General features: G+C 37.4%; 1 protein-coding gene across 1 annotated transcript in view; it reads left to right on the forward strand.

Moving 5' to 3' along the window:
* Positions 1 to 174: 174 nt before the first annotated feature.
* The window catches only part of KIF15 (kinesin family member 15), a 37,331-nt gene continuing 24,258 nt past the window's right edge, over positions 175 to 13,247 (forward strand). Inside the window, exons 1-12 of the mRNA XM_075417892.1 lie at positions 175 to 193; positions 1,587 to 1,629; positions 2,934 to 3,117; positions 4,161 to 4,237; positions 5,355 to 5,392; positions 6,347 to 6,444; positions 6,831 to 7,010; positions 7,703 to 7,912; positions 8,040 to 8,165; positions 9,593 to 9,715; positions 10,755 to 10,878; positions 12,331 to 12,422. Coding sequence (XP_075274007.1) covers positions 175 to 193; positions 1,587 to 1,629; positions 2,934 to 3,117; positions 4,161 to 4,237; positions 5,355 to 5,392; positions 6,347 to 6,444; positions 6,831 to 7,010; positions 7,703 to 7,912; positions 8,040 to 8,165; positions 9,593 to 9,715; positions 10,755 to 10,878; positions 12,331 to 12,422 — 1,314 coding nt within the window. The remainder of the gene's footprint in view (positions 194 to 1,586; positions 1,630 to 2,933; positions 3,118 to 4,160; positions 4,238 to 5,354; positions 5,393 to 6,346; positions 6,445 to 6,830; positions 7,011 to 7,702; positions 7,913 to 8,039; positions 8,166 to 9,592; positions 9,716 to 10,754; positions 10,879 to 12,330; positions 12,423 to 13,247) is intronic.

The following is a 13,247-nucleotide window of genomic DNA, read 5'->3' on the forward strand; positions in this document are numbered from 1 at the left end:
GGGCGGAGCGGGCGAGGAGGACGTAAGCGAAGTGGCCGCGTCTGCGCTGGCTTCGGGAAGGGGGGCGGGGCTGCGTTCCCTGCGCCTCTTAGCGCCAAATTCAAACCTTCCGCCATTTTGGAGAGGTGGCCGGTGGGCGGGGAGGCGCTGGGGTCGGCAGGGCCGGCCGGGATCATGGCTCTGGGCATGCGAGGTGAGGGGGGGGGACGGGACGGGACGGGACGGGACGGGGGTGCCCGTGCGGCCGTGAAGGGGCTGAGGGACGTTTAGTGGGGAGCGAGACGGCTCGGTGAGGGAGGCCGCGCTACAGGCAGTCCCCGCGGCCGGGCGAGGGACGGCTCTGCTCCCCCTGGGACCGGGGGGTGGTAATCGCCCAGGTGTGAGAACTAGCAGGGTCGGGCAGAGGTATGGCCGTGTCGGCTGGGCTCGGCGCCCCACGGAGGGGCCGGCGGCCTGGGGAAGGGCGCTGGGGCTGGAGCGGCGGCGGGGAGAGGGGGTGAGCCCCCGGGCTCCTCGGGGAGGGGGCGTGCGGGAAGGCTCTGACAAAGCCCTCCAAAATGGGAGCGAAGAAGGTTTAGCTGAGAGCTGGTCGTTTCCCAAGGCTCAGGTCGTCCCAGTTGCCGACCAGCCTGGTTTCCAAAACGCACTGCTCTTCACGTCCCAGCTCGCTTTGGTACATTGTGCATCTCCAGAATAAATAGCTGCCTTAGAAGCTAGCACGTTTCTCAGGTGTTATTGCGTGAATCAAAGCGGGTAGGCTCGCGTAGCAACGGCAGCAGCAGGATATTTATGTAGTATGAGTGCTAACGAGAAGGTTAGCGCCTTTGGACGTTATTAACCCTGCTTTTAAAGAGACCCTCCTACGATAAAACCTGTGCACTTTTAGAGACTCTATAAGCTCTTTATTACTAGGATATTTTGGTAAATCATCTTCCATTGTCATTTTACTTCTTTTAAAAATTTGATCGTGTTACTTAGTTAATATTTTGACTTACCTATGTGAAATAATTTCATGTCAGATTCACCATTAAGTAAAAAACAAGTCACTGTATCTACCTGTGCAAAATCATGTTCACAGTTGCGTTACAGAGTGCTCAATGTTACTTCCTAAAAGTGAAAGTAATGTAGTTAGTTGTGCAGGTTTAAGAAATTGAGTTTTTGCAGTCACATCAGTAAAACTATTTTGTGCTGTATTGTTTTATCTGCGGTGAGTTAGCAATTTTAAAAATATAGTTGGAATATATAATGCTATTAAAATTTACGTTCCTAATTCTCCAAACCATTTGCAAAACCTTGTATGCATTAACTTAAGAGACTACTTGTTGCAGGTACATTTACAAGTGTGAGCATGCTCACATTGCAGTGTTGGAGCTTTCTTTACCTTTGCAAGCAACTGCAAACTTTCTGCCAAAGGAAGATAGTTACTAAACATTTTTGTGCAATTCTGATTCATGCATGAAACAGATATTTATAAGGCTCTCCATTTATCTCCATCAGTACTGCTTACAGTATTTTCTATTTAAATGGGGGGTTTTGAGCAATAATTTTATCTTGTCTCATTTTGTGTGTGTGTTTCACTTTTATAGGAGATTTACGTGACTCTGCGTTACCTTTATTGAACTCACCTAGGTAAAGTAGTATCAGCCAGTTCCCGTATATGAATAATCACATTGCACAAAAAGTTCAAAGAAAACCTAGTGTAACTTTGTAAAATAATCTAAATTTTTTTCTTTCAATGTTTTCCTGCACAAGATTGTTGCCTCTCTTTCCTGGCTTCCTTATAGGTTTTTTAAAAAAGTTCTCTTCATAAATGAAAAGTGTTGTTCTGAGGCGTAAGATTCCTATTTGAATGCTGCCATGCAGTAAGTTCTTATTTGCCACTAACTCTGCAGCTGGACTCTAGAACTTCTCTGAAGAGATATTTCACGAGGAACTGCAAATCTGTGAAGAAGTCCTAAGCTAAAACAAAAACCAAAAAGCCCTCCTCCAAATATAAACAGTTTCTGCCACAACTCAGAATAATACTATCTAATTCAGCAAGTTAGTGTGGTGTGTCTTAAATCCAGTATAACATATTCTCTTTCTCAGCTGCTTTCTGTTCTTTTTTAGCCCTTTCCTCTGGTACTCCCCAACCCCACATTTCAGTCATTAAGCCCTTCCCCACTTTTAAAACTATTCTCTTCCTTTCTCCTGTTTACCAAAAGTAAAAATCAATAACAATTATAACACCCTCATGCTATCACTACCTTTTGGGAAACAATTAAGTGAAGTCTATCTAAGTTTGCTATCACTTCAGCTAAGAATTTATTTCTTTAATATTATATCAGTATATTGGTATTTATAACAGAACTTCTCAAATCTTTAATATAATAGTCATGTACAGTTACTTATTCAAGCTAAATTTACTGATGCATCCACTGATACACTTGATGAAATAGCTTAGGGAGCTTTTAGATGTAGGTGCTGCTATATGTTATTGGACTCATGGATCAAGAATCAATTGTTCTTTCCCTTCTTGCAAGCAGCAAAGAAAAATGCTGGTAACTTTCTTGTTGGAATGTAGCATTGTCTGCTCCATTTGTAAAGTCTTTTAGAAGAAGGATGCTTGAAGTCCGTAGTCTTAGAAACTAATGAAACCTTCATTGTAATGCTGGTTCTTTATATCTCGAGTTCACTGTGAAATGTGCTCTTTTAGAGCTACAGTTATATGTAACAGCAATAAATTCCAGTAACTTTATGTTCTTTGTTTTTAAATCTGCCACATCGTTACCTTTAGATCTGTGGCTTGTAATGAATGGATGTGTACAGCTAGAAAGAGGGTATTTTCAGGAGGGAGCTTTGTATGACTTCACATGCTTAATTTGATTTTTGTGGTTTATCAAACAGCTGATAGGTCTATTTTGAAGTAATCTAATGCATAAATATTCATTTAGTGTTGAAGGTGATGCTATCAAAGTTTATGTAAGGGTACGTCCACCTTCAGAGGGAACTGCGTTAACCGATGGAGATCAAGGCTTGTGTTTATCTGTTCTTTCATCAAATACCATTCGTCTGCATTCAAAGCCTGAGCCGAAGATCTTCACTTTTGATTATGTTGCAAATATGGAAACAACACAGGTAATGACTTCCAGAACCACGTAAAGGTATTGCAGTTTTTCCCCAAATTTTGGCAACTGCTACACTAAACCTTTCTAAAGATGTACTGCCTTAGCTCTTATTTTTTGCAGTGGTCAGAATGGTAACATGTAGTTATATATAGTACAGAAATGTTGCACTAAATTATGGTCCTGATATTTTTAATGTATTTTTTAACTGTTAATTTCTTTATTTAAAGTTTGCATTGAAATTGAAGTTTCTATTTGTAAATGTTACAGTAACACCATCAACGGAAAATAAACCTGCCCATTGAGACAAACGTATAAAAATAGCTGGCAGTCAGTAGCTGATATTAAAGATGTGATTGTGTATTTGTAACTTACAAGTTTATATTCTATTTGTTGTATTTCCTGCTTATACATTTGCCTTTTAAAGAGGTGCATTGCTCATCTGGGACAGGTAATACTGGAAGGAAAAGCCTTCAATTTAATTTTTATAATATTGTGTTTGAAATTCTGAACATAATTTTAATTCCTCTGACTTCAATTCCCTTTAACTTTTGTTTAAAAAAAACAAAATCCGAAAGAACACCCACCCACTGTAGACTGCTATTTGTAGCTAGGCTATTCTTGCAGGTCTAAGAGAAATAGATGAGGCTAACAGTTGTGCAGATTTGTTGAATATGCCATTGTGCAGTGGCAAATGTTGAAAGTTAACTAGATTTGATAACTGTCATAGACTCAATTGACCTACTGATAGTATAAACCACATGACGTAATCAAAAACTCTGTACCAAAACTAATATCATATATATTTGAAAGCCGTTACTACTATTATTTTTCATTCAGTTTATCAAGGAATAAAATGTTTTTGGAGGGAATGATTTCTGTCACAAAGGCTTAGCATGTATTGTTTTGCTGTGAGAACTCCAGGGGTCATGATACATGTCTAACCTTAAGGAATGTGTCTATTTTATACATTATGAAGTTATGGCTTGGAAAACACTGATAGACGAGATACTTAAATGAGTGGTGCCAAGTGCCTTCTCTTTCCCTTGTCCCCAGGAGTCAGTGTTCTCAAGTGTGGCCAAGAATATTGTTGAATCTTGTATGAACGGCTACAATGGAACCATCTTTGCATAGTAAGTCATTTAATGGTATTTCATAGCAATTGCAACATCTGAGAAGATTGTGTTAATGAGTAGTTGTGGTTTTAAGTGCCAGAGCCTGCTTAATATTGCAGTAAACTTTGAGAGTGCTTCCTTAGTGCAGCACAACAGAGGGAATGTTCTTGCAGCACTGAAGAGTACTTCTTATTCCTCTTTCGGAGTAACCTATTTGTAAGTGTTATGCATCTAACACTTAAGGCCAATAATGTGAATTGTAAACTCATTCCAATTTTACTATCGTTTGTCGAAAAACTAGAAGTTTTATTGTGCTGTTAAAGAGAAAGTTGTTTTCAGTAGGTCCATAGTAAAATGGAATGAAAATCACGTGAATATTTGGCCAGCTCAACTCTTTAGTGAGTCTTAGCTGCCTGTGGGAAAACTCATGAATGATAATTTTAACTTTCAAAATGTTTTCAAGGTAGAAATATATCCATGACTAGTAGCATGAATATCATTATATTAACTCTCAATATTTTTTCATTTTGGAAATGAGTAAGCACTTTGATCCAAAATGCTAACTTAAAGGACTGATCTAATCAAAACCTTACTTTTTTTTTAGTCTAGCACAGCATTTGCAAAACTGTGAAGTCTACTTTGTTATAATATACAAATGTGGAAAAATGAACTGAAATTGCCCTGAAGTTTCTCTAGCGTGATTAATAGCTATGGTTAAAAAAAAAAAGGGATATATTCAACTTAAAAACATTTTTTCTCGTTTTGGGTGTGTGCACTACTGAGTGACACAAAACCCAAAAGATTGACCCAAAAATTAGTTTAATGTATGTATTTGAAAGCCTTCGTTTTAATGCAAAGTTCCACTATTTCCCTTTCCAACAGACATAAGGAAGAAAATGGTGTGTGACAGGGTAGAGACAAGTTGATTTATCTAACAGAATTTCATGGTCAAATGTGCTGTTCTATTTTTATACCTTTTTAGCAGACTGATTTCTCAGCTTGCATCTGTCTATCTTCATTTTAGAAGATTTTTTTTTTCATTTTAAGGTGTGAGTTCTCCTTAAAAGATGATTAATAAAAAATTCGGAGCCAGAATAAAGCTTTGTCTGACCTTTTTTTTTTTTGTTGTTGTTAGTGGCCAGACTGGGTCAGGAAAAACCTTTACTATGATGGGTAAGTGCATGAGAGAGCTTAATCTTTCAATGTTTTCTTAATGTCTTTTGTCTTGAGTTCAAATGTTGTCTTGCTCAATCACCAGGGGTGATTTAGATTTTTGTCTTCCTGCAGATAACTTTAAGGTTTAAGAAATGATGTAATGCTCAGTGTAGTTGTGTAGTTGTTTGTGGTTTACATCAAGAGAGTGAAGTATAGATACTCTTCTCTATCTTTTTGAATATGTAGATATTTTTTTTCTGTTTTTAACAGGAGAGAAGCTTTTCAATTAAACATTCTTAGTAAATTTTCTCAAAAATGAGTATTCTACAGGTATCCCTTTTTGGCTGATATCCCTTGCATGCATAGAAAAATATTCTAGTATGCAAGGGTCTTCCATATCAAAATACACTGAGGTTTTCAAAATAACTGCTTCCTACCCAACTAGGAATTTAAGGCCTCACTGTATATGAAGGGATCCTCTTGTAATCTTGTTCTTCATACAGTAGTGATTTTAAATGCATTAATGTTGTGCTTGACATTAGAAAGGTGCTGAAACAATCAAAACCAGTTTGGCTGACATGTTTTCGAGGACTACGTAGAAATTAAGTAAACATGGGGACACATCCACCCCATCTTTCTGGTTCTTCAGATCAGGGTTAAGGTAGCTATATTGGTATACCTGCACTTCTGCACATGTTTTCTATGGCAGTCCAAGTGGTTTATAGTATTTCACGCTTAGGTAACCTGTGGACAGGTAAAATAAACTTTCACAAACATAATTTAGATTACATATAAATCTGATTGTGGAATGTTATCTTAGAACTTGAAAGTTTATTTTATTGCATTTTTTCTGTGGTTTTGCCATGAACTGACTAAAACCTGTTACTGAAATCTTCTGTAATGACATCTTGAAAAGGTCAACCATTACTCTTTAGTACCAATTAATTTTTTTTTAATTAAAACTCTCTTTAGGACCATCTGATTCTGATAATTTCACTCACAGTCTGAGAGGTGTAATCCCACGGAGCTTTGAATACTTATTTTTTCTAATTGAACGTGAAAAAGAAAAGGTACGTTTATTTTCTACTTATTGCAGTGAAAATAATGTCTCACATTAAAGATTAGCTAAGGCTGTTTGGGAAGCTGGGTGTGTAGCAGTTAAGTTTCCAGGATTATTTCCATCTTGCATCAAATTTATTAATGAGAAACCCTTGCATCTAGTACTTTACCAAATTATAGTACACTTTCTTCAGACACAAGCGTGCTTATATTTTGAGTCTAAAAATGCATCTAGGTTTCTGGATGTTTGTTGTCATTGCGCATCAGAAATGTGTAGTATGCAGAATATATATGCAAACTAGTAGCTTTAGATATGTGTAAAAGGAGACTCACAGCCATACAATGCTAGACTTCATAAAACTAATCTGTTTATGGTGTAAATTACGGTGTTTTTCAGGCTGGCAATGGAAAGAGTTTTCTCTGCAAGTGCTCATTTATTGAAATCTACAATGAACAGATATTTGACTTGCTAGATTCTGCTTCAGCTGGACTCTTTCTCAGAGAACACATCAAGAAGGGAGTCTTTGTTGATGGTGCTGTGGAACAAGTGTTGTCATCTGCTGCTGAAGCATACCAGGTATTTTTTGCCACTTTTTAATATTTGGACTATTTATCCTGATACTTATTTGGTAAATATTCCTCTCTGGTTAAAGCACATATTTGTGACACAGTCTGTGACACCCTCTTCCCCTATGTCTGTCCTCCAAAAAACAGTTTAAAAAGCTGTTTCTAGGCAATGCTTCCTGACTATACCCCACACATAAGAAATCATATAGTTCTGGAGTTTGGAATGTATCAATTGCAATTACAGTAACCTTTCCCTAATGCTTGCTTTACACAGCTTTGAAATAGCAAGAGAAAACTACATGTCCTGCTAATTTGGCAGTCTGTGTGTTCCAGAAATTGTCAGGTTTATTTCTCCGTGAATGAGACACACGCACATAGTGCTTCTGTGACTTGAAATATTTTTTCCCTTGTGTACTGGTAACACAGACCAGTATTGGATATGTTGCGCTTTCAAACAGCAATGGCACTCTTGGAGGAAAGAAGTGAATATTATAGTCGGTGTTTTTAAGCTTGACTGTAGCTATGGTTTTTCACTTTTAAAATAATTCTGTTGGAGAAAAATAAACAAAGTCCTTGTCCTTGTCCTTGAAATTTTTGAAAGCTGTTGCAGTGATATATGTTTCCTACTGTTTGTTACCTGTATGTAAATACTGGGTGCAGTCTGAAATACTTAATATTATTCAATGTCTTTTTCATGCTTAGGTATTAACTATGGGTTGGAGAAATCGTCGTGTAGCATCCACTTCAATGAACAGAGAATCCTCAAGATCACATGCCGTTTTCACTATCACAGTGGAATCCATGGAGAAAAACAACGAGATTGTTAACATTCGGTCTTCCCTGCTCAACCTGGTAGACTTGGCAGGATCTGAGAGACAGAAAGACACCCATACAGAAGGACTGAGGTTAAAGGTTAGTTCTGTAATATCTGTGGTGTCTGTCTTCTTTCAGATGTACTGCCCTGTTCCATCCACCAAATCTGTTCACCTTTGTTCTCTTCTCTTTTTTCTTTCTTTTTTTTTTTTTTTTTTTTTTTTAGGAAGCAGGTAACATAAATCGATCATTAAGTTGCCTGGGCCAAGTAATCACAGCACTTGTTGATGTGGGTAATGGAAAACAGAGACATGTTTGTTACCGGGATTCCAAGCTCACTTTTCTGTTACGGGTAATACATATCCTCTGGATTTTATGTGCTAGTTAGGGTGTAGAAAAAAATATTTGTTTGAGTTGGTTTCTTTACTCTAAAAAGCTGAACTCAGGTACATTACAAATTTGTTTCAATATTGGGCAGGTGGAAGAAAGTTTAAAAAATATCTTTTTACCCTTCAGTTGATTTATTGCTGTTAACTGAAGACAAATATGTTGATGCTCATAATCTCCTATTGCATATATTTGCAAGTTTTAAAGAAAAAGAAGCATATGTTTTCATCCCTATAACTTGGGAACTACTGTGTATCACAATGTAATATTTTGAGATGTGTTGAAACATTTGACAGAATATCCAGAATTAGCCTACGTGTGCCAAGTATTGTTATGATGTTAAGAATTAGATAAATTTAAAATTTCCTACCTGAGAGTTTATTAGCTCTTTTCAAGATGAACAGAAAACAAAGATAGAAGCAGTGAAAGTTTTGTTGGATGCCAGCATTCACCAAAATTCTGTGCACAGTAATGAATAATATCTGTCATATATTTTTGTATTGTAATATAGTACTTGTACAATACTACAGTATAATAATACAGTGTTTGTGTTACAACACGGTATCAGAGCAAAATTTCCCAATCATTCCATCCCTGTTCACTGCATGTTTTGGAATCATGAACCTCTGAGGAACTATATTCTTCCAGTGCAACATACATAGAAATTGGAAGAGAATTGCAACTGTATGAGCCGTTACGTTCTTAAGTGGGTTGTTGGTTTTTTTAGGTGGCTGCACTGCAAAGAAGTCCACAAGCATGACCTTCTCTACTAGAGTGAGAGAATGCCATTGAGGCTTGTGGGCTGTTTTGTAGTACTAGGCGTTTAGTCTTAGGTATAACTGCTGCCTTCTCCAGAGATTTGAGGTACTTGTTAAACAGCATGGAAATATCTGAAGACATGCATGTAAAAGGCAGAAGTTCCTTTTATATCCTTGGTCAAGAATCTGTTGTTTTGTGATTTTTGTTTGGCAATTGCCACCAGGAGATAGATTGGAACTATCAACAAACTAGTTGATGTTCAAAATAGTGCAAATACCACTCTGCTAATTACCAAGATTAAAGTGCAATATCTACTTTATTCCCTGAAGTTTTTTTGTGTGTTTTTTTTCCCTCTCTCCCTGCTGTTCAGGTGTAAAAAAAAAAAATATCTCAAATTATTGATAAGTAATATAGAGTCAGGGTTTTGAAAACCCAAATCAAGTCTTGATTTACACTCACATCCTTTATGCCCACATTTGAAATAAAATTTCATAAACTTAGCCAGCATGGAGATTTGTTAAATAAAATCCCTTCTGCAGTTTCTTCAAAATGATACACAGTAGCTCTTAGGTTATGGCCTCCTGCTGCCACCAAAAACATGCAAATAAGGCTAACTTCCATGTTTTTAAATAGGATTCCCTTGGTGGTAACGCAAAAACATGTATAATTGCGAATGTTCATCCAGGATCCAGGTGTTTTGGCGAAACACTGTCCACTCTTAATTTTGCTCAGCGAGCGAAGTTGATTAAAAACAAGGTAAGAGAGTTACTCAATGTCTTTATTGTTTCAACAATTTCTTGTCATTTAAACTACGCATCTGCAAATAGGGTAGCTTCATTGAAATACTCTTTTGCTTTCACTAATTTAAATGAATGTAATTTATTTTAAAATACTAAATTTGCTTTCCTAAGTGTTTTTTATGACATTGTTTTTGAAAAGGACTTGTTTGCTTTTGATTATGAATAGAGTACAACCGCTGGGGACTAGGTAATGGCTGGTAATCGTGTGTATTCATTGCTTGCTCTCAGAGCACTTAGAAAAAGTAAAAAGTAAGTGAATCTGTACTAAAAATTAAAATTGTCATTAAAAGTTTAGATACAATGGTATTTCAGTGCATCTAGTTTTTGTATATGCAAATACCCACAATGTAATTTCTCGTGAGTGGGTTTTGAAAGTATGTTGGCATCTGACTGGAAACTACAGTCTTCAATGTATACTGCTTTGATGGGCATAGAATCATAGAATGGTTTGGGTTGGAAGGGACCTTATGGACCACTTAGTTCCAACCCCCCTGCCAGGGGCAGGGACACCTTCCACTATACCAGGTTGTTCAAAGCACCATCCAGCCTGGCCTTGAACACGTCCAGGGATGGGGCATCTACCACCTCTCTGGGCAATCTGTTCCAGTGCTCCACCACCCTCACAGTAAAGAATTTCTTTTTTATATCTAATCTAAATCTACCCTCTGTTAGTTTAAAGCTATTACCCTTGTCCTATCACTACATGCCCTTGTAAAGAGTCCAGTTCCAGCTTTCTTGTAGGCCCCCTTCGTCAAAAAGCTCCAGACAAAATTCTGCAGAGAACATTAAATTTTTTAACAAATTTTTTTTAACTAAAGTGCAGCTTGTTGGTTTTTCAGTAAATGGAACATTGCTTTTCCCATTAGTTCTTCCTTTCCTAAGATACCTCTCAGTAGTTTTGCTCTTTTGCAGTCTTTGAGTTTTCTCTTATCCTGTAAAATATAAGATTTTTATTTGTACCTTTTCCTAATTTTCTCTTAACACGTTTATGAAAGGCTGTGGTAAATGAAGACATGCAAGGAAATGTGAGCCAGCTGCAAGCTGAGGTCAAGAAGTTGAAAGAGCAGCTTGCTCAACTTACTTCAGCGGCATCTATGCGTGATATTTCTGTATCAGAAGGTAGGAGATGGGGGTGAGGGGAGAGAGAACTTGCTACTTCTGTAGCCTAGAGTGTTGGAGCCTTATGCAATTCACTTAAGTTTCTGAACAGTTAATATTTTTGTAGGAACTGACCTACAGAGGTTGCATTTGTCTTAAGAGTCACATTACCTGTATTTGTGTCTAATATTTTGCGGAAATTGTTAATGTGATTTTATTTTCTTCCTCTCATAAGTTTGTGTACTGGGCTATGGTTTTATTACCTAGAATACTCTTGCAGTTCATAAGAGGTACTCTGCCTGATCTTTTAAGTAACCAAAACTTTACATGTGATTGCTTGCATATTTAGTTCGGAGGGAGGGCAATAAGGTGTTGATAATGTTTGATTACAAGGTAGTAAACTCGGTCTTACTGTGTTCCTGAGTCAACTCTCTCTTGATCTTGCCAAGAAATAGAAGATACAACAACAGAAATTACTACAGAAGTTAGAAAGACTTGGCTAATATCACGCACCTGTGGTTGAGTTTTCCTAAGGAAAAAATACTTCCCTGTACATTTAACCAGTAAAAGCAAGTCGGTGATTATATGGGACACTGAATCGCTGTCCATGAATACATGAATATTGACAGAAGGCTCAAAAATGTTTTGATCTGTGATAAGAGTTCTGAGGGAAAGCGAGTGATGATGCTTAAACACTGAAGAGAGTTTTTATGCAGAACCTAATATATCAGAGCTGTGTTTAGTCTATGCAGTTAAATTATGTTTGTAAAAGTCACACAATAATGAAATCTGCTTGCTAGCTACTTTAAAATCATGCTGGCATTTTTAAATTTATTAAATTACAATAGGATATTTATGTACCTAGATACTATGGTGACTAGTATTCTATAAATAAGTAGTCTTGCCTGCGTGAGGATATTCAGGAAAGCTATTCTGAATTAATTTCTGAAATGGATTAGTTAATCCCCTTTAATCCCTTGTGTGGACACTTTCCTTCCAGATTAAATCATTAATTGTCAACTTAATTAATGCTTATTTTCCTGAATTTTCTTCTCATATACCAGTTAATCCACTTTTAGTATATACAAACTGTAGTAAGAATGCCAATAATGGCTTAGTGTTATCAAATTAATTTCAGAGGGTTTTTATATTTTATAGATATACTCAGCTGAACAGACTGATTTTTTTTTTAAGTAAAAGTTCATCTTAAAGCCATTGAATGCTTGAAAAACTTTGTTAATTATACAGTTATGTATATTGACTCTGTTCTTTATCAGCACTTGCAAGTGACTAGAAATTACTGTCTAAACTTCTTTCCTCTGGGTATGGCACATGATCTTTGTAGAGGAATGATACTGTTCGAAGAATTTATTTAAATTTTCTTTACACAACTGTCACATTATGTATATAGGAAAACCTGGTTAACTTGTATATTAATAAATACGGCATTTGTTTCTTTGACTTACCCTACAGGTGCTGTTGAAAAAGGGAAGAACAGCATAAATTACATAAACAACTTTCTTGAAGCAATGTTGTTCTGGGAGAAATCAGAAGGTGAAAAGAAGGTAAGAAAGCACTAATATTTCCAAGTGCATTCCGTATAATCTCTGATGGGAGACCAGTGAGTATACTGAAACTCTCTTCATGCTTTTTCTTTGTTTTTGAATAAAAATACTGTGTCCAAAGATAATAAGGTTTGTAAGGGAACTTAGTCAAATGATATTGAAGATAAAATCTGTAGTCCTCAGGGGGACTACAAGGATGTTGTGAAGTTATGCAAGTAGAAAACTAGAAGGGCCAAAGCCCAAATAGAACTTAATCTGGCTACTGCTGTGAAAGATACTCAAAAACATTTCTATGAATATATTAGCAACAAAAGAAGGGCTAAGGAGAATCTCCAGCCTTTATTGGATGTAGGGGGAAACATAGTGACAAAGGATGAGAAAAAGGCTGAGGTATTTAATGCCACCTTTACCTCAATCTTTAAAAGTAAGACCAGTTGTCTTCCAGATACCCAGCCTCCTGAGCTGGAAGACAAGGGCAGGGAGCAAAATGAAGCCCCCATAATCCAAGGGGAAATTGTCAGTGACCTGCTACACCACGTAGACACACACAGGTCTATGGGGTCGGATGGGATCTACCCAAGAGTACGGAGGGAGCTGGTGGAGGTACTCACCAAGCCACTTTCAATCATTTATCAGCAGTCCTGGCTAACTGGGGAGGATCCAGTTTACTGGAGGTTAGCAAATGTGACGCCTATCTACAGGCAGGGCTGGAAGGAGGATCTGGGGAACTACAGACCTGTCAGTCTGACCTTGGTGCTGGGGAAGGTTATGGAGCAGATCATCTTGAGTAACATCATGCAGCACGTACAGGACAACTAGGTGATC

Source organism: Opisthocomus hoazin, chromosome 4 (genome assembly GCF_030867145.1).
Source record: "Opisthocomus hoazin isolate bOpiHoa1 chromosome 4, bOpiHoa1.hap1, whole genome shotgun sequence".
NCBI classification, from domain to species: Eukaryota; Metazoa; Chordata; class Aves; order Opisthocomiformes; family Opisthocomidae; genus Opisthocomus; species Opisthocomus hoazin.